This window comes from Periplaneta americana, chromosome 14 (genome assembly GCF_040183065.1).
Source record: "Periplaneta americana isolate PAMFEO1 chromosome 14, P.americana_PAMFEO1_priV1, whole genome shotgun sequence".
In the NCBI taxonomy this organism is placed as follows: Eukaryota; Metazoa; Arthropoda; class Insecta; order Blattodea; family Blattidae; genus Periplaneta; species Periplaneta americana.
Window position 1 is genome coordinate 156,407,047 of NC_091130.1, and position 24,034 is coordinate 156,431,080.

At 35.6% G+C, this 24,034-nt stretch overlaps 1 protein-coding gene across 17 annotated transcripts in view; it reads left to right on the forward strand.

The window, feature by feature from the left end:
• Hnf4 (Hepatocyte nuclear factor 4) overlaps positions 1-24,034 on the forward strand; it is a 347,887-nt gene extending 323,853 nt beyond the window's left edge. For 12 of the 17 annotated variants that reach the window (XM_069846436.1, XM_069846439.1, XM_069846437.1 and 9 more), the window contains 6 exons: positions 4,965-5,129; positions 6,730-6,850; positions 14,007-14,087; positions 18,099-18,236; positions 20,524-20,760; positions 22,578-24,034. In XM_069846436.1, the coding sequence (XP_069702537.1) occupies positions 4,965-5,129; positions 6,730-6,850; positions 14,007-14,087; positions 18,099-18,236; positions 20,524-20,760; positions 22,578-22,879 (1,044 nt within the window). In that variant the 3' untranslated portion in view covers positions 22,880-24,034. The remainder of the gene's footprint in view (positions 1-4,964; positions 5,130-6,729; positions 6,851-14,006; positions 14,088-18,098; positions 18,237-20,523; positions 20,761-22,577) is intronic. The other 5 variants (XM_069846440.1, XM_069846438.1, XM_069846441.1 and 2 more) reach the window with 3 other exon arrangements.

Sequence of the window (24,034 nt, forward strand, 5' to 3'; positions counted from 1 at the left end):
GTCCTTCAGGAAAATGGATTTAATAATAAGGTTTCAATAACACACAACTCCGAACTCATTGCAATACTTCAAATTAATGTTTAAGAATTAATAATACATGCAGCAGCTAACACATGCATTCCGCTCATACAATTACATTGCACTCGCAAATTACAGCACATACTGGTCTGTGTAAGAACGTTAAATAGTCGTTGGTGTAGCTCTCGGACCAGAGCTTCAAACAACACATAACAGAAGCATGTGCGCCTAGGACGGACCAAGGAGGAAGACACTTGCGCGCGCATCATATTCTCGCTATTTCTACGTTTTTCCTGTAGCTCTGAGAAACGAGCAAGCTTTGCGATACTTGCGGTGTGCAACCTGTGGATGGTATTACGCCTATACAGTATTCCAAAAATCAAAATAAATTTTAATGTACGTAATCCCATTTTGAGAAAAACACATTCTACGAAAATATTGGGCTTGCGCAGCAAGCATAGCATGCCCTGAGAAATCGCCCCTGGTTCAACAACAGGAATGTAATTTTTTTTATGGGCGTAACATCCCTAAAACAGAGTGATACCACTAATATAACGCTGTTGAAATATGATCTCCACGTGTTCCGAAACCCCTGCAGATTGATTCCACTGAACTAAACGATAAGCAAGTCTTGTGTCCGAATTGAACTTATATCTGGCAAGTCTGATAGGGCTTAGCATAGAAGTTCCAGCCGACAATCTTCACGGTTTGTAGCTGGAGGAGTGGCACTATACAATAAATGACGTGCGAGGGTTGGAGCGCTTGGTGGTGGCAGTGGCTTGGTTGGGGTAGCGGTGCTGCATTTTGTCCGTCCAGTTTTATTTTCTCATTGTACACAATTGAGGGAAAGTAATATAACATAATACATATTTATAAAAAAACTCTATTTTATGATTCTTTCTAACTATTGAATGGATATTATTTATGCCGTATGTTTTTCTGAGCATAGAACATAGGTTTTTAACATTGCCATGAAACCTACAGTGTGTATAAAAACAATAGTCATGCTCCACTATCGTCCAAACGGGAAGAGATCTCTCGGTCGTCCAAAGAAGCGCTGGATTGAAAATTCAACTGTGAGATCGTAACAGGCCATTTGGCCTAATACTTGCAGGGAAGAAGAAGAAGAAGAAAGAAGAAGAAGAAAGAAGAAGAAGAAGGAATATTTAATCAGTGTGCCATGTTTAGAAATTAGCAGGCTTTGACAATCCGTAAAACAAGAGAACATCAATTATGGTTGCTAAGTCAAAGTCTGATGTTCTCTTGTTTTACAAATTGTCAACGTCTGCTGATTTCTAAACTGGTCTACTGATCAAGTTATTTCTTCATTGTTTTTATTCATAGGGACTTAATATTGCCATAAGAAACCTATGTCCCAGAAAAACACACGGCATATCGTATTAACTAACCACTTACTACAGTGGAACCAGCCAATACTGATTCTTGACAAAAAGTCAGTGTAACATATCTTGTAGATAGAGCACAGGATGATCTGTTTAAGATGTATTTTTCAAGAGAAGTTTTTATAATTGGTTTCAACTTCAAACAGTATTATATTCACATACACAAGAGACAACGTAAAATGCACATTTTCATCACTTAATATATATGTAATGTGTGCTATTAAATTATCTGAAATATTTGAATGTAAATTGTAGGTTGTAAAGTATGGTGGTATTATTATTATTATTATTATTATTATTATTATTATTATTATTACTTAAATATAATTGCATTTCACTAACATGGAGTTAAATAATAGCTTATTAACGTGTAATATATTTAATCCAATGGTGCTTTAATACGACATAAATAATAATTTTATTGTAGCATAGGCACCTCATCTTTTCGAGAAACAAAATCGCAATGAAATACGGAAGTAAAAACATGTGTAAATGTTGGGAAAACAAAGGTTTAAATTCATTAGCAATGCACGGTTACTGTGAGAATCCAGACAAAGCAGAAGCGAAGATAGATTATTTATGATGTTTTACAATCACGTGCTCAGTAAATGTGAAATATGAAGAAATAAAATTATTCTGGTAGGACCCACTCATTATTTTGTTCCCGAGAAGTAAAATCGTTTTTTTTTTTTTTAATAAATCTTGTTTTGAAAATTTTTTTAATTTTTATATAGGAAATAATTCTGAATAAATCAATGTCGGAAGTCGGTATGTCCATAAGTGAAAATATATTCTTCAAATCAGAAGTTTCAGACAAAAATAAATATAGGTTGAAAAATCTACATCTAGACTGCCTCTGAAAATTTAATGCAAAGTTTCCAGTTCAAGACAGCTCGAAAGGATTAACTTGCACGTTTCTTGCTAATTGATTTGACTTGTCAGTCACACATATCACTTTCTCATATATACTTCGATGTCCGTATGACTGCAGCTCTTCAAATAAACATTTATAAAATCAGTTTTACATGAGCCCTTATGATGGGCTGTACTATATATTAAATTAGACTACCGGTACTCAAAGTAGTTTAAAAATTATTGAGTACAGAAAAAAAAGGGTTTCTGTGAATAATAATAATAATAATAATAATAATAATAATAATAATAATAATAATAATAATAAAACAATTAATGGGTAGGCTACGTGTATAATGAGAAAATATATATGGGGTTAGGTCGCACAATTTATTGTATGTGCCATAAAATTAAGTGTATACAGTGAAGTTTCATTAAAACGCTCCTTCTTCATGCAATATACCAATTCTCTTCGCCAATGACAGAGATTATGCAGAGAATACCGTTTGAGACGTTATTTTGTGCAGTATTTAGTCTCTTCACACCTCATTCCTGTACAAATCCTGTTTAAACTCCAGAATGTTTGGGCGTGCATTCTTCTCATACAGTGTGCAATGCAGCTGATGGCATACCAGAAAATCCAACCATGTGACAGTGCTTAAGAAACGGTAGAAATACAGGGATAGAAAAGAATGTTCCTCGGTACATTATATTGTGTATCCGGGTTAAATAACATCGAATAATGCGAGAATTGTACGTACATTATAATTTTGTAATGTAAAGCACAATCGATAGATTTATTCTGTCACAATTCAAGGTTATTGTTGCGTCACTTGCCGCGCAAACGGAATGACGACAGATTATAGCCTACATAAGTCATTTCCTTGTCAGTCGAGATATGGGCGCCACAGCGTAAAATGCAGTGTGTGCTCTGGTTTGCAGAATTAGTAGGGAATTGCAAGTTCCTCATTCAACAGTTCACGACATTTTTCATAAGCGTCTCAGTTTTCTTGCTTACGAACTCCAATGTCTTCATCACCTTAAACCAGGCAATAGATATTGTTAATTAGGAAAAATAGATGCCTTCAGCTCACTCTATGAGTATGAGTGTCCTTTAAAGTTTTCAGACACTACAGGCTACAACAGTCAAGCAAGACATCAGTCGAAGATCCTCTTCTCTATACCATTACAGATTCTTGAACATTTGACATGATTTTTTGCGGTAGTTGGATGAATATTTAAAATCATAAATTTCAAAATTTTCTGTCTCTTCGTGGTATTACGAAACCTGTCAGCATCAATTCGTAAATTATAAATTTACCTGGTATAGTAAATCCCGAAAAGACAAAGTATATGATTATGTCTCGTGACCAGAATATTGTACGAAATGGAACTATAAAAATTGGAGATTTATCCTTCGAAGAGGTGGAAAAATTCAAATATCTTGGAGCAACAGTAACAAATATAAATGACACTCGGGAGGAAATTAAACGTAGAATAAATATGGAAAATGCCTGTTATTATTCGGTTGAGAAGCTTTTGTCATCCAGTCTGCTGTCAAAAAATCTGAAAGTTAGAATTTATAAAACAGTTATATTACCGGTTGTTCTGTATGGTTGTGAAACTTGGACTATCATTTTGAGAGAGGAACAGAGATTAAGGTTGTTTGAGAATAAGGTTCTTAGGAAAATATTTGAGGCTAAGAGGGATGAAGTTACAGGAGAATGAAGAAAGTTACACAACACAGAACTGCACGCATTGTATTCTTCACCTAACATAATTAGGAACATTAAATTCAGACGTTTGAGATGGGCATGACATGTAGCACGTATGGGCGAATCCAGAAATGCATATAGAGTGTTAGTTGGGAGACAAGAGGGAATAACACCTTTGGGGAGGCCGAGACGTAGATGGGAGGACAATATTAAAATGTATTTGAGGGAAGTGGGATATGATGGTATGGACTGGATTAATCTTGCTCAAGATAGGGACCAATGGCGGGCTTATGTGAGGGCGGCAAAGAACCTCCGGGTTCCTTAAAAGTCATAAGTAAGTGAATAAGTATTGTGTACCTAGAATATGGATATTTTCTTTGACATCGTCTGTATGAACATGTTTCTAAATTGGTTATTTAATTAAATTACGCTGTATCAAATGATGTAATTGATGATAACTGATTACTCTCTCTACGACACTACAGTCACACAAGCAATCAGGTTTGAGCTGAACACCTGCCATCTAGTAGTAAACTGCGTAACTACTGCATGGCCATTGCTTCGAAGGAGCTATCAATTGGCTTTTCTTTAACTGGAATTCTCCACCTGTCATGGCTCCCCTATTTTTCCTGAAAAAAAGCTGCCTGGTTCCGTTTTGCATCTTATACCCTTGAAATTTTCTCGGTGTAGCCCGAAATCGAACCCGGGACCTCATGAATCACAGCCAGACAAACAAACCTGACATCGGAATTGTTGAAAACCATTTGCTGGATTCCTTTGAGAGCGTTTTAATGAAGTTCAACTGTATGTTCTGTTATTATGTGTAAGTGAAATACTGTAGGTACCAGTTAATGAGTGGTGTTTGCTGTTATTCCATTTATTTTACATTGTATTAAACGACTTCACTACTGCCCTGAACATTAGTGCACTGCACGCTAGCAGGCCTGTCTGAGTGACAGCTTCATTGCATTATCAGATTTGTTTATTTCAGATGAACGTCACCGAGGCTGACTTCAACCTGACAAACAAACAATATGCCAACATCAATGACGTCTGTGACTCCATGAAACAACAGTTGTTGATACTCGTAGAATGGGCCAAATACATCCCAGCTTTCACGGAGTTGCAGCTGGATGATCAGGTATGATGAAATTCTATTTTTATCCTATTACATCCTTGCTGAATATTTTTCAAGTTACGTTGCGTGGATTATTATATTTTAAAATGAAAGTCATTTTCTGTTAACAGCAATATTTAGAGATTTGAGACAATTTTTAATAGGCTACAACATATTGGCTAAGTTATCATGCTTCTTTATATAGGGAGTTATTCTTTGAGATATTTCAAACAAAAAAGTTGAATACAATTTTGCTCGTTTTCGAGATAAAAATTGTTTTACCGGTATATGAAACATTTCATAGCGTATTTAGGGAAAACCATTGATTTAATTCCCAATATGCTCAATCAGTTTAAGAGAGCAGTGTATTATGATAATAAATGATTGAAATAATTTAAGTTTTGTCCTTTATATGTAGAGAAATCTGATCAAATATAGCATTGTAAAATTCCTTTGCAGAACGGAAAGTTACATCTGTTCAGATCAAATTTCTGCACATTTAAAGGACAAAACTTAAATTATTTAAATAATTTATTGTCATAATATTCTGCTCTCTTAAATTGACTAAGCATACTTACTTACTTAATTACTGGCTTTTAAGGAACCCAGAGGTTCATTGCCGCCCTCACATAAGCCCGCCATCGGTCCCTATCCTGTGCAAGATTAATCCAGTCTCTATCATCATATCCCACCTCCCTCAAATCCATTTTAATATTATCTTTCCATCTACGTCTCCGCCTCCCCAAATTTGGAATTAAATCAATAGCTTTCCCAAAACACGCTATGAAATGTTTCGTACAAAATAATTTTTACCTCAAAAAGGAAGCAAAAACTAGCAAAATTGTGTTCAACTTTTTTGTTTGAAATATCTCAAAGAATAACCCCCTGAAATTAATGACATTACTTACTGTCCACCTTGCATAATCGATCTTAGTCATTGCTTGACATTTTGATACTGTATTTTGGATATTTTAAATTAAGTGTTACCTACGTGTGTTGTTGTTGTTGCTGTTGTTGTCATCTTCGTTATCATTTCAATTTTAATATTATTTTAGTTTTATTATTATTATTATTATTATTATTATTATTATTATTATTATTATTATTATTATTATTATTATCATTACCGGTATCATGATTTGGTATTATGTAATTACAAAATCTTTGTCGCTTGTACCCATACTGAAGTTGAGATGTACTTGGAATACTAGAAATAGATTTGTGAAAATTATTGATCATTTGGAAGCTAGATATGAAATGAGGCATTCTTTGAAACAAGAACTTAACTACAAAATCTTGAATTTGAGATACAGAACATGAAACATTTTAGATCTGGCATTAAGAAAAAGCATTGCAAAGAACGACATTCAAATGTTTCTAGAGGGTGTTGTGAGGCTTTGTTAAGGAAAATAATATTTTGTCAGGAGGGATATGTGTTACCAAGGATTCAGTATATGCTGGAAACGGAAAAACGACGTAACATACTTTAAGTTGTTATTCCAGAAAATGCCTCAATTAAAATTGTTTAAAAGGAAAAGAGAGATCAAACTGTGAGAAGGGTAAACTTGTAGCTAACTATTTTGTCCGTCATGGCCTACATGGACTGCTGACTGTGTTGATGCAGGTGGCTTTGTTGCGGGCGCATGCCGGGGAGCATCTGCTGCTCGGCCTGGCGAGGCGCTCCATGCACCTCAGGGATGTCCTGCTGTTAGGAAACAACTGTATCATCGGCCGACACAGACCAGGTAAATAGATTTCCTTCCTCTAATTCCATCTGTGCTTGTATTGTACAGCAGGTTCCAAAAATGTATTTGTGTGACGGATCCTATTACTGTTACTGTAAACTGATGCAGAATATCTGTCAACTTGAGTGAATATCGCATAATTAGACATCATATTTTATGATGAATAAAAATCGTAAATTTCAGTATAAATATGGATAATTTCGGTGTTATTTCGTATGTATATATGTCAGTGGCGTAGCATGAAATTTTGAGCAGGGGAAGCTAACTCAAGTTGTCTTTCATGCAATATGAAAAAACGTATTACAAAGATACAGTCTTAAAATAAATAGTAGTCAATGTCAAGTCAGCAGTCGAAGATTGGTTGGAACCTCGTAAGTAACACCGATAAGGCATGACCTCAAATGATACGTAGTAAAATATGATTTCATGGTTTACACATATCTCTTAACAAATAGACACGTATACGTATAACATTAGCTCACTCCCTGTCATACTTAGAGAAATCACAATATTAGAATCATTACGTAAGTATGCGTCTGTCTTTTGGGTGTGTCCTTCATTGATAGCAAGAGAGTCGGACATTTGTTTTTTAAATCACACTTTTGTTCGTAAGTCAGTCTTGATAATACAATTGTCCTAAAAAAATTCAAGTAAATTAGTGTCAGGAACTGTTATTTCGCTCATTATTTATTATATCAGCCACAATGCACACTAACACTTCAACTGAACACAACTGACGAAAAGGGATAACTCGGAAACTACTTATTTTAAATGTTAAAGCTAGCTTCTTGCGAGCCTTGCGACTAGGGTAGTTTAGTTAGAAAGGGATGGAAAATCTGCGGGGTGGATTACACAGAAGAAACCAGTCTGCTTGGGAAGCTGGTGTGTGCAGGCTTCTTGTTTACTGCTGCATCACAAATCATCCTGAGCTGCCGCATCACAATATTTAACGCTTAAATATAAATTCTATTAAAATTAATAAATAATTTTCTCCATAAACTGCAGGTTTATTATTAAATTATTATTAACTGGGGAAGCTAAGCTTTTTAGCTTACATTGACGCTACTCCACTGATGTATGTATGTCCAGCTTCACAGCGAGAAGGGTCACCTTCCGGATCCTAGTTGCCATCTTCTTCTGTCCTCCCAATCACCGTCTTGTAACTCTCTCTTGACATAGCATTAGTAACTCCTTTAATCCATGTATCTCGTGGTCGCCCTCTTCTTCTTCTCCCATTTGGAACTCATTTCAAGATAGTTTTCCATCTGCTGAACATGTCCGTACCAAATTAACTATCTTCTTTGTATTTCTTCGATGACTGTTTTCTCTTTATGCACAAGTCTTCTAATATCCTCGTTCTTAACCCTATCTAGTCTTGACTTCATGGCTGATCTTCTCAGGAAATCCATTTCAGTAGATAGAAGCTTATTTTTCAATCGCTCAGGTATCTGCCAAACTTCACATCCATAGAGTAATGTGCTTTTAACTATGGATTCATATATCATCATTTTTGTTTTTGTCCTAATGTTCTTCTGCCATAGAATAGAATTTAGTGTTCCTGTAACTTTCCTGGCGTTAATTATTCTTGAATTTATCATATTTTCATATGTTCCTGTATTATCAAATTTTGCTCCTAAATATGTTGTTATTGTTTTCTAATGCCAGGCGTTTGACAATAAAATCATTTGACCTCTTGCACTCCAATATTTTTCAAAGATATTATCATGACCAGCCACTGAAGCACAGATTTTGAGGTGTTCCGAATCCATTTCTTGGTTTGAGTTGCACAATGGGCAGTTAGGGGACTGATATATTCCAATTCTATGCAGATGTTTGGCCAAACAATCATGGCCTGTTGCCAATCTAAATGCAGCTACAGACGATTTTCGTGGAAAATCGGGAATTAACTGTTGATTTTGATTTGTGAATTCATTATATGATTTTATTGTTATATTATTACTCAAATTCAGATTTTTACTTATACCCCCTACACACAAATATTCAGTTTCATCCAAGTTTATTGTCAAACCCCATTTTGTGTATTCCTCGTGTAATTTTCTCATCATGTATTCTATATCTTCCTCCTCTTGGGCAATTACCACCTGATCATCAGCATAGAGGAGTGTAAGCAGCATTTTATCATCTTCTACAGGTATTCCCATATTTCTGCATTTTCTTCGCCATGTTGTCAAAGCAGTATCCAAATATATATTAAACAACAATAGTGACATATTACACCCTTGTCGTAGTCCTTTATTAACTTAGAGCGCCTGACCGGAGAACAGGAAGTCACAGGTTCGATTCCCGCTCGAGGTTGTGTAATTTTTCTTTCATACCATGGCATGATTGTGACTACAATAGTATTTAAATTTATTAATATGTCACATCAACGGACGTGTATACGTCACGAAACATCGTAAGATGAAGATTACATTTTAAAATTTTCACTAAGATCTGAGCGTTGCTTAATCCTGGATTGTGCATTATGATATAATTCTTTAATTTCGTACAAAAAAAATAGATTCGGTGCCATTTCACATTCTGTAATACATAAATTTCTGACTCTCATCTTGCAAAATACATTACCGTACTGTATATTCCTACAAAGACTAGAAATCTGTATCATCAAGGGACTTAAGGTTCTTTTTTATACATTTTAACAATACTTAGTTCTCTATTGACAATTTACATGTTGTGTAGAGAAACTTGTGTAAAAGTCTCGCATCCTGTGTGTGAGTAATGTGAACTAATAGGCACAATAAAACATTCAGGCTATATTTCTTTGGTCGGCGGGAAAAAGTCACATAAGTAAAAAAGTCTATTGTTCTGTTGTACCTAATCACATAAGTCTAGTATTTTTTCTAATTTTTGAAATAAAAAAATTCTTGTATTTTAAATTGAAAAGGATCTTTCTTTAACCAACATATATGAATTTCGTTATTATACTTATATTCAGTCAAGAGTAAATTAAAAAGAAAGTTTCTCCTGAAAAATTAATCTTTTGACTTATGTGGCTTCTCCTGCCAACAAAAGATTTATACTTTATGTTTAAAATACTGCTTCAATATTACATTCTAAATTCTGTATTGATTTGAATATTAAATTTAAAATTTTGTACATAAATATCAATACATAGCAGATTACATTTTGACCAGTTACAATTTTTAAGAAAATTCCACTACTACTACCTGATTAAAACAAATAAGTCCCCTTTGCTGCGGAGACCTTTGGTCCTTGGAGTCATGACGCTAAAGTTTTGGTATCTCAAATCGGCCAAATTTTGATCTCCATTACTGGTGATCGTCGTTCCACTACTTATTTGTGTCAACGTTTAAGTATTGCAATTCAACGTGGAAATGCAATGGGCGTCTTGGGTACTCTTCCAGAGTCCAGCCCTTTGGATGAACTTTTTCTCTTGTAAAATTTATTTAATGTAGATAGATAGATATTTTTAAAAGTAATTTATTTTTTCATTACAAGATAATATTTTATACAAAAAAAATTATATTATATTATTCAAGGATTTTATCTTTTAAATTTGTCAATTTTATTATTTATCTTTAAATCTGTCAATTGTATTATTTATTTTTAAATTTGTCAAAAAGTAAATAATAGTTATTTATGCAACAAGAGGATAATCTTGATGATTATGGCATGAGTGATGTTTGTTGCACTCACTATCGTTTGTGCGACAATTTTCACGAGTGTCATAGTAAGATTATCCACGAGTTGGATACAACATTTTATGGCATCTTAGCATTATAAATTGTAGGAAAGAAATTATGAAAGAAATTCAATTCGGGATCCATAGCTAACAAATTGTCTTCATATGTTTGTATTGATTAGTTGGGCCCTTACATTGACATTGAGCATATAGAACCTTGCAGGTTATGTTACAGATGCTCCTTTGTTTTGTTAATGTAGTCTCTTTGAACTACAGAACTGTTTTATGTGGTATTACGAAAGTGATACAAAATTGTTAAAGATTGGAAATAAATTATACGTTATCTTTTGTCCTGCATTTCATTTCTTGTTACGTCACGCGTAGAAGCGATAACCAAGATAATAAGTGTTCCGTATTACGTCATAGCAAATATGTAATTGCTTTTATCGACACACGTGCTAAAATAAGCTAATTACGCACGATTTTGGATGTAGTAACCTGTTTATAATGCTAGGATGGCATAAATACATATACGGTACCAGGACATTAGAAAAGTAATGGCAACATAGTTACTGTTTCATACTAAATTTATTTAGGTTACTTTTTACATTACATAATTCAAGTAGAATTGGAATATATCAGTCCCCCAACTGCCCATTGTGCAACTCAAACCAAGAAATGGATTCGGAACACCTCAAAATCTGTGCTTCAGTGGCTGACCATGATAATATCTTTGAAGAATATTGGAGTGCAAGAGGTCAAATGACTTCATTGTCAAACACCTGACATTAGAAAACAACAACAACATACTTCAAATATAGTCCCCATGTCAACAATACGTTGCCAAATTCTTAGAAGACGGCGGACTCCATCTGCAGCATCATTTCTGAATATCTCTCTCACAGATCAATCTAAAGCTTTTCGGATGTCAACTCTTGATTGAAAGTGAATGCCTCTCTTCCACCCATCTTGCAGTAGTTCAGTATGGTAGCACTTCTCTCCCTTAAGCTTCTTTTAATATCCTAAAGCATTGAGTTGCATTTTTTTACCTCTTGCAACTTGGATTTTTATGGAGTACCTATTGAACATTTGTTAAAGCTGTATTATGTGCTACAAATCAGAAACAGTCACAGTACCAGTTCTCTCATCGCAGCTTCAATCCGTCAGAATGCTTCCTATGAGGTTTATGAGGAGGTTGGTTGCGTCGCTTCTGATGGCTCTACTAGACGGGCTGATATCATCATAATTGATCGGCAGAAGGATAAGGGTGTCATTCTTGATCCCACAATCCTTTTCGAGATGCATGAGCAACAGCCACAAGAGGTGTGTCGTGAAAAACAAGTCATATATGAGCCTTGTTGTCAGCATCTCGGAGCACAATACCACATCACACATTGGACAGTTTCTGGGCTCATGTTCGGTGCCCGTGGCACGATCCCACGTGAAACTTTAAATCAACTTAAACACTATAAAATTTCTGATACAACGATTGATGCCATAGGATCTCATACGTTAAAATCATCCTTAACTATTATTAGTAATCATTTGTAACCGAGAAACTTTGATTGTAAATGATTTCCTATGTTTTCGTATCATTTATCTTAATGTTCTTTTTCTTTCAAATTATCACACAGTTGTTTTGTTTACTTATTATTTTTTATGAATTGACTAGTAGGCCAATCTATCGAACCCTTATTTAGGGCGGCTTTTGTTAATTTATTATTATATTATTAACAAATTACTACTTACTTATGGTTACTTTGAGACTTTCAATATTGCATATTTATGAAACAATTGCTGCTGTATTACGTAGTACAAGATTTCAATGGTCAGGAGCAATGATTTGCAGCATTTTTGACTTTACTTATCGAAGTGCCCTAGTATTTCCAACATTTCTTGCTAAAAGTGCTGATTTTTAATAAATTCGTGCTGAAAGCGAAAGTTTCGCGCATACACAAAATGTCGTCTTCTTTAGTGAATTTAAACTTACGATATTTTGACCTGGAAGGACTTAAAACATAACATTTTTGCTTTATTAGTTGAAAAACTGTATTTCGTGAAAACTAGGTATATGCATAATATATTTTATACATCTTGATTACACAACTTTTAACGCTGTATCACTTCGGAATATGTATGATAAGAACTTTCTTGTGTTAAATTTTAACGTACCTTGTTAACATGTTTCGACCTATTTTTCGGTCATCTTCGGAACTGGTCGTTGTTGGTCTTGGCGCCTCTTGTTTCCTGTGTGGGTGTGTTCGTAGTGTAGAGTCAAAGAGTGTACAGTATGTGTTTTGAACTACAACTACAACATCGCATACAGAACAAATAACACTCTACAAAAACATCTCAACACACAAACGAATACAACCACACAGGCGTATACAAACTCAAATGTAACACCTGCAACAACTTCTACATAGGACAGACAGGCAGATTATTTCAAACACGTTACAAAGAACACATCACAGCCATAACAAAATTACAAAACACCTCCACATATGCAGAACACGTCACAAATGCCAACCACACCTACAAAGACATCAACACAGACATGGAAATACTGCACATCCAACCAAAAAGCCAGAAACTCAACACACTAGAACAATATGAAATATACAGACACACCCCAACGATATTCTCAACATAAAACTCAATTTCAAAACACACAAACTCTCTGATTCTACACTACGAATGCACTGCACCCACACAGGAAACAAGAGCCGCCAAGACCAACAACGACCAGTTCTGAAGATGACCCATAAATAGGTCGAAACATGTTAACGGGGTACGTTGAAGTTTAACACAGGAAAGTCTTATCATAGATATTCCGAAGATTATAATAAAAGTCTAAAAGTTTTAAAGTTTTTAGACTTTTATTACATTGAAATTCTTTGTTTGTTGTAGAGTTATCTGAGTAACCAGTGTGCAGCAAACAAAAATTTCGTATTGCACTACAGTAAAATTTTGATTCACCTTGTACAGGTGCAGTGCACACAGGTTCACATTTTCTATTACTGTAGTTGGTGCCATTTTACTTACTATGCAGTTGACTCTGTCGTAAAGTTGAAGTGTATTATAATATTTTGCTCCAGACGCAGCTCAACTGACGGCCTCCTCTCAAATGGGATTAGAGAACTGGGTTCAATCCCATTTGTGACGTATAGAGAGATTGAATCTGAGAATAGATTCAGTCGTAATAGGAGTATTTAATTTTTGTCTGCCAGTTCCATTCACCACCGTCAGTGCCGTTATTTTTTTTAATACATCTTGATTACACACATATAACGCTTTGTATCACTTAAGAATTTAATTATAACAACAACTTTCAGGTATTAAAATGAGTTCTAACACCTAAAAGTTGTTGTTATAACCATTTTCTTAATTTTTTTTCAAGCGTCGTAAATGAGGAACTGTTGTAACATTTCAACTTTACTCGGGTTTGTGATTATGTTCTGATGTTAGAGCACAGTTAATTGTATTGTCAAGGGAACCCGAAACCAGACGGAACTGTTTCATTTCCGGATCCAATAAGACAGCTTTTGGACTACTTCACATACGGACAGGAGGGTAAGCTTTAGTTTAAGTGTTGGCGTAGGCTTCCGCGGCTGCTGTTCATGGATTGTGAGTTTCCGTGCTTGTGCCGTGTTGTCTCAGTTGCTAGAGCTAACATTTCGATTATGCTGCTGATGATCGTCCTCAGAGTTCAGAGTCCACAACTCTGAGGATGATCACAGCAACTGATGATCGTCCTCAGAGTCTACAACTCTGATGATCACAGCAGGATGATCGTCCTCACAGTTTAGAGTCCACAACTCTGATGATCACAGCAACTGATGATCGTCCTCAAAGCTCAGAGTCCACAACTCTGATGATCACAGCAACTGATGATCGTCCTCAGAGTCCACAACTCTGATGATCACAGCAGGATGATCGTCCTCACAGTTTAGAGTCCACAACTCTGATGATCACAGCAACTGATGATCGTCCTCAAAGCTCAGAGTCCACAACTCTGATGATCACAGCAACTGATGATCGTCCTCAGAGTCCACAACTCTGATGATCACAGCAACTGATGATCGTCCTCAAAGCTCAGAGTCCACAACTCTGATGATCACAGCAACTGATGATCGTCCTCAGAGTCCACAACTCTGATGATCACAGCAGGATGATCGTCCTCACAGTTTAGAGTCCACAACTCTGATGATCACAACAACTGATGATCGTCCTCAAAGCTCAGAGTCCACAACTCTGATGATCACAGCAGGATGATCGTCCTCACAGTTTAGAGTCCACAACTCTGATGATCACAGCAACTGATGATCGTCCTCACAGTTTAGAGTCCACAACTCTGATGATCACAGCAACTGATGATCGTCCTCAAAGCTCAGAGTCCACAACTCTGATGATCACAGCAACTGATGATCGTCCTCAGAGTCCACAACTCTGATGATCACAGCAACTGATGATCGTCCTCAGAGTCCACAACTCTGAGGATGATCACAGCAGGATGATCGTCCTCACAGTTTAGAGTCCACAACTCTGATGATCACAGCAACTGATGATCGTCCTCAAAGCTCAGAGTCCACAACTCTGATGATCACAGCAGGATGATCGTCCTCACAGTTTAGAGTCCACAACTCTGATGATCACAGCAACTGATGATCGTCCTCAAAGCTCAGAGTCCACAACTCTGATGATCACAGCAACTGATGATCGTCCTCAAAGCTCAGAGTCCACAACTCTGATGATCACAGCAACTGATGATCGTCCTCAAAGCTCAGAGTCCACAACTCTGATGATCACAGCAACTGATGATCGTCCTCAAAGCTCAGAGTCCACAACTCTGATGATCACAGCAACTGATGATCGTCCTCAAAGCTCAGAGTCCACAACTCTGATGATCACAGCAACTGATGATCGTCCTCAAAGCTCAGAGTCTACAACTCTGAGGATGATCACAGCAGGATGATCAAAACGTTATCTCCAACAACTGAGACAACACGGCACAAGTCTGGAAACTCACAACCCAAGCCTTAGTTTACTTGCTACCTTACAACTCTTTGCTCTTTGCTTACCCTCTGTGTCAAAAAGAACCAAAATTATTTTTGCTTTGGTTTACAGAATATTATTCTGAAGTTTAATACATAGTATTAACATATTTTAACACTAATCTAGTGACATATTCGTAGCTGAAAGCTTGTTAACGAAAATTAATCGACATTCCCTTTCTGAAAACACAAACAGACTTTTTTTCTTAATTTTTGTCACAATCTTTTGTTTAACAGTAATACCTAGGGCTAGGATTTTGATGAAATTGCATTTTTTTTTCTAGTAAGCCAGAAACATAGCTGCTTTAGTATTTATATGTTACCGTAAAGTGGGGTGACTTTGAACTCTGAGGTGACTTTGAACAATAATTTAGCGCCTTTCTAAATTAAATGCTGTACCCAATTGCGAAAAAACTGTTTAAGTTGTCAATAAATTAGTTCAGTTTTTTCGCAATTGGGTACAGCATTTAATTTAGAAAGGCACTAAATTACTGTTCAAAGTCACCTCGGCGTTCAAAGTCACCCCACTTTACGATATGTGATAAACTGAGTGTTTTAAGACATATTTGTTAGGGCATTTTTTGCATTTTTTGCCTTTTTCAACTCATAAGAGCATTTTTTGTTTTATTCGGTCATTTTTGAGGGATTTTCATTTAATTTTGGCCATAAATCTCAATAATTAATGTAAAATAATATTTATTTTCTTTGATATTTTCTCTACATATTTTGTCCATTAATACCCATTTATTTTGTAGCCTATAATATTTTAATCGTTTTTCTATACAAATATTGCCATTTTAACATAGTACACCCCATGTAATGGATCAGTCCAACCACCCCTTCAATATACCTGCTAATTCCTGATAAGAGTGCCCTTGTGGCGGATACATGGTAACTACATCAGATAAAACAATTAATTAAAGTGTACTACTTAGAAAAGATTATGTAAAATTAAGTAAAGTTAAATGTTGGTACTAGAATTTAATTTAATTACTAGTCTAAATATTAAGTAGTACAAAACCTCTTTTCCTACTAAGCCAATTATGTAAGATGAATTTTTAGAGCATTTTTAAGGGCATTTTTGAAAGATTTTTAGGTCATAAATACATTTTTTAGGACATTTTTTTCATGATTTATAGGTCATCAAAATCCTAGCTCTAGACTGATACCAATAAATTAAGACTAGCATACATTTCCGAAAATATTGTATTACTTCATTCAATTGTCAAATTTCCCATCATTTTTATTGACTGTTAGCTGAAACATTAAAAACAAAGTTTTGCTACTCCTTGAACATATTACAATTAATTGTGTGATATAAAGAGTGTCACAATAAGAACACAGGATTTCATAATGTGAATAAATGTCACAAAAACAGATGACTGAATACTAGATAACAGCACCGCCAAACCAACAAGACAATGGCGAAATGTCCCAACAATGTCTTGTTATTTTTGGGTTTGCTGCAATGTTATCTGCTATGTTCCCTGTTTTTGTTGCATTTATTCACATTATTAAATCCCGTGATCATGTTGTTACACTCTTTGGTATGTCATAACATTCAGAATTGAAAAATACGGTTATACAAATATATAGGCTAAACTTAAAAGTCGTCAAAATGGCAATTAATACATTTACCATGCTTCAGAGCTGTTAAAACAGGTTGAACTCATTTTGGACCGCTGAAGAGATTCTATTTCATAATTTACGTGTTCCAGTTAATTATATCATTACATTTCTACAATGAAAAAAATGCCGGAAGACTTTTGGTTCGTTCTCATTAAAAAATTGTTTTATTGATAATGGATCTGTGTTTGAAAGAGTAATACTTGTAACAGATGCATTGTTATTTATTAATGATGTTCTGTACTTTTTCCGCTTCATAAGTTAATTTGAATTTATGTAATTATTTCTTTAATTATAGCCTGATATTGGATTGGTGCATAAGTTCGTAGCGTAAATAAATACTTGGTTGCTATGGAAACATAGACAGCAGATGAATGAAAGAACAGAAAAATGCTACAAACTTATGCACCAATCCAATACATCGTAAATAAACCACTATATTATATGCGTCAATTCGATGTAGAACGTTATTCATGGATCTTTATATATTAAGTAATGAAACATTTTTTGTAATAACCACAAAGTTAACAAATAGTATGTTTATGAAAATAATTTGATGATGTTTGGGTAAAGAGGAGATATGTCATAAAAATGAATTTTGAGATAAATGAAAATTAAACTTCGGATCCTTTTGCAAATAATTTTCTACATAAATAAAACATATTGAATGCTAGTATTATTTTGTTTTTTTGTACACTAATAATTGTAGAATTTAACTTGTGTATTCACTTGAGGAACAAAACTCCATTTGTACAAGAATGACATAACTCCCTTTATCTGAACACCATCGAATTGCACAAGACATGTTATACTGTAATGTTGTTTATAAATTAACTGACATATATATCACGTTAGTTGCTAATATCACGATAGTCATAATTGAGAGAAAATGCGAATGTTTCAGATAGCGGGGTATCGCCGGATCTTGACATCAGCCGTGTTGGGACCCGTGTCATGGACGAGCTCGTCAAACCAATGACAGAAGTGCAGATGGATGACACGGAATTCGCCTGCTTGAAGGCCATTGTTTTCTTTGATCCAAGTGAGTAGAACTTGTATATCATACATTCTTCCAACAAGGGATGTTTTAAACAAGCCCATGAATAATAATAAATGATCGCACATTTTCAAGCTACAATAAAAGAATATACAGCTGCTGGAGCTTCTTGTTTAAATCTTTGTAGTGCTGCGTTAAATTTACTTGTACAGTAGGACTGATGCCTGAACAGGATTAATTTCACACACCTTTATTAACCAGTACTGTATATATGCATATATAGGGCTTTCCTTTGCAGATCTGTCCCAGATAACCATGTTCCATCGGCTTATTGTATTGTATTGTATTGTATTGTATTTATTAACATTCCATGATATTCATACATTGCTCACAGCTAGAATATGGAACAAGTCAAAAAACTTAATACTATTATAAAGTCTTAATTTATAGTCACACTCTAGATAAAATATATACAGACGAGATTTACAATATAGTCTACTAGTACAACACAGAGTTTTAGTACCGTAAACTGGGGTTACTTTGAACACAGAGGGAACTTTGACCATTTTTCAGAAAATCATATTTAGATTTCTACATGCTGCACTTGTTATAGATGGAGGTAAATTTGGTATGAGAATGATTTTATGATAATTTACCTCCATCTATAACAAATGCAGCATGTAGAAACCTAAATATGATTTTCTGAAAAAATGGTCAAAGTTTACTCTGTGTTCAAAGTAACCCCAGTTTACGGTATCAATTTCATGAAATGTTATTCAATGTTATGAATTCACCTACAGAATAGAAGGCGTGAGAAATTAGGTACTTCTTTAATTTGGCCCTAAATAATCTTATGTTTTGAGTTTCATTTTTTATATCGATAGGGAGGCTATTAAAAATTTTTACTGCCATATAACGCACTCCTTTTTGATAGCACGATAGACTTGCCGATGGAGTATGAAAGTCATTTTTTTGACGTGTATTTATGCTATGAACTGTTGAATTAGTTACAAAGTTTTCACGATTACATACGAGGAAGATTATTAATGAAAAGATATACTGACAAGCCATGGGCATTATTTATATGATAGTAGTGTGGAATGCCTGCTCCGAGAAAACTAAGTGGTAGAGGCATATATGCTGGCATATGACTACTTGCCGCTTACTATCAGATTTTGTTAGGTTGAGGCTAAAGTGAGCTGGTCTGCATAGGAATGCTCTATATTATTTCATAATATTGTATTGTATTTATTTACATTCCATGGTATTCATACATCGTTTCACAGCTAGAATATGGAACATGTCAAACAAATCTTAATAGTAACTTACTGCAAAGTCTTAATTATAGTCACAGTCTAGTTGAAATATATACAGAAGGGTTTTACAATATACTAGTATGTCGACACTTAATACGAGACAGAAATATTCATGCAGTGTTATTGAATGTCATGAATTCACCTACAGAATAGAAGACGTGAGAAATTAGGTACTTCTTTAATTTGGCCCTAAATAATCTTATGTTTCGAGTTTGATTTTTTATATCCATAGAGAGACTACCAGTATATTAATATTTCCAAATAAGTACTTTAGTACGGTTCTTGGCATCTCTCAGTGCGGTCCCTACCCGGAGATCCGATTGAGGGACTATTTTACCTCCGGAGAATTTTACACTGAGGGACTCCATGTATCATAAGCAGTGAAAAATATAGTGGGACTGCGTTGGTGTTAATGCAGCTTATGTAGGTACCCCTTTACTTGTTACTTATTAGCTTAAACGACAAGTTTAAGCCCCCTCACCACGACAAGGTGAGTACCCACTAGAGGGATATTAATATTTCACGAAATAACTTTTCGTATTGTATGTAGGATATAATATTTTAAATGACCTGAAAATGTAACAATCTTGCCCAGACATGTTCAAACATTTTTAACAAGGGCCAGAACAGGTCACATTGTCACTCAATTGTACCTACACCGATTTCACATTTCTGATAATCCTACTTGTCTGTGGTGTAATAATCATGATGAAGATCTGGAACACATTCTTCTATACTGTCCATCCATAAACCACAAAAGAAGTAAATTAAAATCATAAGTACCAGTTGCAGAAGACACAGCCCTGCAGTATATATTGACTACACCCCACCTCTGGCTACTAGCAACAGGCATCTATAATGAAGACCGATCAAAATACCCCTACTTTCTCGTGAAAAACAACAACTGAATAGACTACAGTGGACTATAGTGGACTTTATGTTGTCAGCAAACAGCTGGATACATTAAGAAGATTGATTAGGATATAATATAATTTATTCTTCCATTAAATTTTCAGATGCAAAAGGCTTGAATGATTCACAAAAAATTAAGGCTGCACGGTATCAGATCCAGATCAACTTGGAAGACTACATCAGTGACAGGCAGTACGAATCGAGGGGTCGCTTCGGAGAAATCCTCCTCACGTTGCCTGCACTGCAGTCCATCACTTGGCAGATGATCGAGCAGATACAGTTCGCCAAGCTCTTTGGGGTGGCCCGTATTGACAGTCTGCTGCAGGAAATGCTATTGGGTGGTAAGTGCATTAATTTGATTACAGACTGAAATTCATAGGCTTCCTGCATCCAGATAGTTGAGTGACAGTGTGATTGAGGGAGCTTTCCTAATTTTAATGACCTTAAAGGAGGCCTATAGAGAAAATATAACATTTTTTCTACAAAAAATGGATTTTTCTTGTTCTTTCTGTAAATGGTTCAAATAGGTATTACTATTATTGTGCATAGAACGTAACAATGACGATTTTCATTGTTGATATCACAGTTTGTTAACATTTTATATAAAACAATTAAAATTAAATTATGCAGGGCTTTCACTGTAAACTCAGCTTTCTCCAGTCTTTCCTATTTCCTAACTCAGCTTTCTCCAATCTTTCCTATTTCCTGCCTTCCTCTTTGTCTCCTCATATGATCCATATATCTTAATGTCGTCTATCATCTGATATCTTCTTCTGCCCCGAACTCTTCTCCCATTCACCATTCCTTCCAGTGCATCCTTCAGTAGGCAGTTTCTTCTCAGCCCCCCAGCCAGTTCCTTTTTCTATTTCTGATCAGTTTCAGCATCATTCTTTCTTCACCCACTCTTTTCAACGCAACTTCATTTCCTATTCTGTCTGTCCATTTCACACGTTCCATTCTTCTCCATATCCACATTTCAAATGCTTCTAGTCGCTTCTCTTCACTTCGTCGTAATGTGCATGTTTCTGCGCCATATAAAGTCACACACCATAGGAAGCACTTCACTAGTCTCTTCCTTAGTTATTTTTCCAGAGGTCCGCAGAAGATGCTCCTTTTTTCTCATGTTTGCAGTTTTTTTTTTTTTTTTTTTTTTTTTTTTTTTTTTTTTTTTTTTTTTTTTTTGCTTTCCCGTTGCTTTCCGCACACCACTCTCCTTTTTGCATCTTAAAAGATCCCAGGTGAGGAGAGTGGATTTAACTAATTAGGCCCTACGGACTTCACCGGAATTCACCGCAAGGATTAAATAATACCAGTTCTGTCTGGGCTTTTGACCCAATCAGAGACCGGGAAATCGCAATTGAAGACATTATTACAAAAACAGCCCTAGTCATTTTTAATGAAATTGAGTTGAGGACACATTTGCTACTATTTCAAATGTTTATAGACTCCAAAAATGACACATGTCAGGTGCAATAGCCACAAGGATAAACACCAGTTGTACGGAAACAGTTGACATGTGTTGTGCTATTTACTTTTATTGTTCTTCTGAAAAATAGCAATTTTGACAAGGCTGTTTTTGTAATTATGTCTTCAATTATTCTTTGCCCCCCAATGTAAACCTAGCATTATTACGAAATTCATGTCAGCGTTCATAAAAAAATATGAAATTTGTTTCATGGAATTATTTGAAATAAATAATTGATTAAATGGCGATCTTACTCGTGTTAATTATGTAAGCATGTGCGGCTTACAGCTGTTTCGGTGCTTCTTCACACCATCCTCAGAGCCTACTAGATCTCGGCGTCATCTCGAACTTCGCTGCCTGTTGTGTGGATGTGTTCGATTGTTGAAAAGTGTTGAAATGTGGTGTCAAATAGTGTGTGTGTTCTGAAATTTATCTGTGTGTCTAGTAGGCTCTAAGGATGGTGTGAAGAAGCACCGAAACAGCTGTAAGCCGCACATGCTTACACAATTAACACGAGTAAGATCGCTATTTAATCAATTATATATATTCAAGTGTTAAAAGTAGTGTACGAAAGATTCAACAGGGATTATTTGAAAAGTTTAAATGTGGCTTAACATAAAAAGTTACATGAGTTGACTGCACTGAATTGGTGGTAGGTAGGATATGAGTCACGAGCTTGTTGTGTGTCCGCAGGTGCTACAACAGACGGCGCAGTTCAGCAGAGCAATGCGACTACGGCCGGCAGTTACCAAGGCGGCAGTTCTGTAGGCTCCCCGGAGAGCCCCATGACCCCCCCGTCTGTACAGTGCAGCAGTCCACCGCAACACCTGCAGACCAACGGCCACCTCGGGAGCCCGCCGATGAGCAACGGGACCCCTACAGCCCAGTCACCTGTGGTAATTCTCCGTAGTGACATGCATTTAGCTGACCAAGAAAACCCATTTAGGATCGCCTTCAAACAAGAGCCTAGTCTAGAATCAGAGCCCACGTACTAGATAGGAAACAGTGCCATAGCAAACAAACCTTGTTTCCTGATTCTTTTCATTTCTTGATAGAGTTTGGATATGTAGCGTAAGACGAGAATAGAAAAGAAGTAAGAATACGGTGATAACAATGCCTTGCTCGAGTTTGTAGCATTCCCCTACAAGGGAGCTGATGACATCCAGTAGTGGATACGATGTCAGAGTTGCATTACTGAAATTAACACAAAATTCAACCGGTATAAAATGCCTGTGTACTAATCTGTACCAGCTACAACCTGGTACTGGTACTTCAAATTCTGTGTTGTGTTCAGTTTCACATGCAGAAAATAATTCTCAGTTCATGAGGTAACATGGAAACATCACATCACGTTCATATTCAGAGCTACGGTATGTAATATTTTGTACATTATAACATTATTCCAAATAAGTGCCTTCACTACTGCAATAAGTAATTGTAAATCATTCAAGTGGAATATCATTATTCTAGACCTCTTTAAATTATTTTGAAGCATTAAAATGTGTTCAGTATATTCTGGAAATATAACATACTGAACTTCTTAATGCTATTGAATTTATTGAAGAAAATATAACTAGTTAAGCCAGATGTTGCTCTCAGGAAACAAGGTTAATCACAGCAGGATCAAGATTGTTTCACATTATACAGATGATGAAGCTCCATTCACACAGTCCTTGCTCTACGTTTAAAATTCAAACAACGAATATAAGTGGAAATATTTACATTGCCATTGCACCAGTAAATACATGGAAGAGCAATTGACTGAACTTATTCGTGTCATACCTGAGCTTTACAGCTAGGCACCAGAGTTTGGAAGGTAAATTACAGTATCTGTAAATATTTTACATGTAATTTACATGTAACTCAATTGGTTCTATTTCCAGTTCTTTTAATATTCTTTTATATACAAAAATGTCTATGCTAACTGAATCCAATGTTGCTTCACAACTCTTCATTTATAACAAAATTAACCTCCCATATAAACATTTCTGATGTGGCTATAATATTAAAATCTAGACTTATTGAGAGCATTGTGGTGTGACTACCTTGGAGCATCTTACAAGACAGACTGAGTGTCGCGAGAGCTGGAGCATGGCTTATCCTGTAGTGTGAAACAATCTTTAGCTCCTATTGACGAACAGTCATAAAGT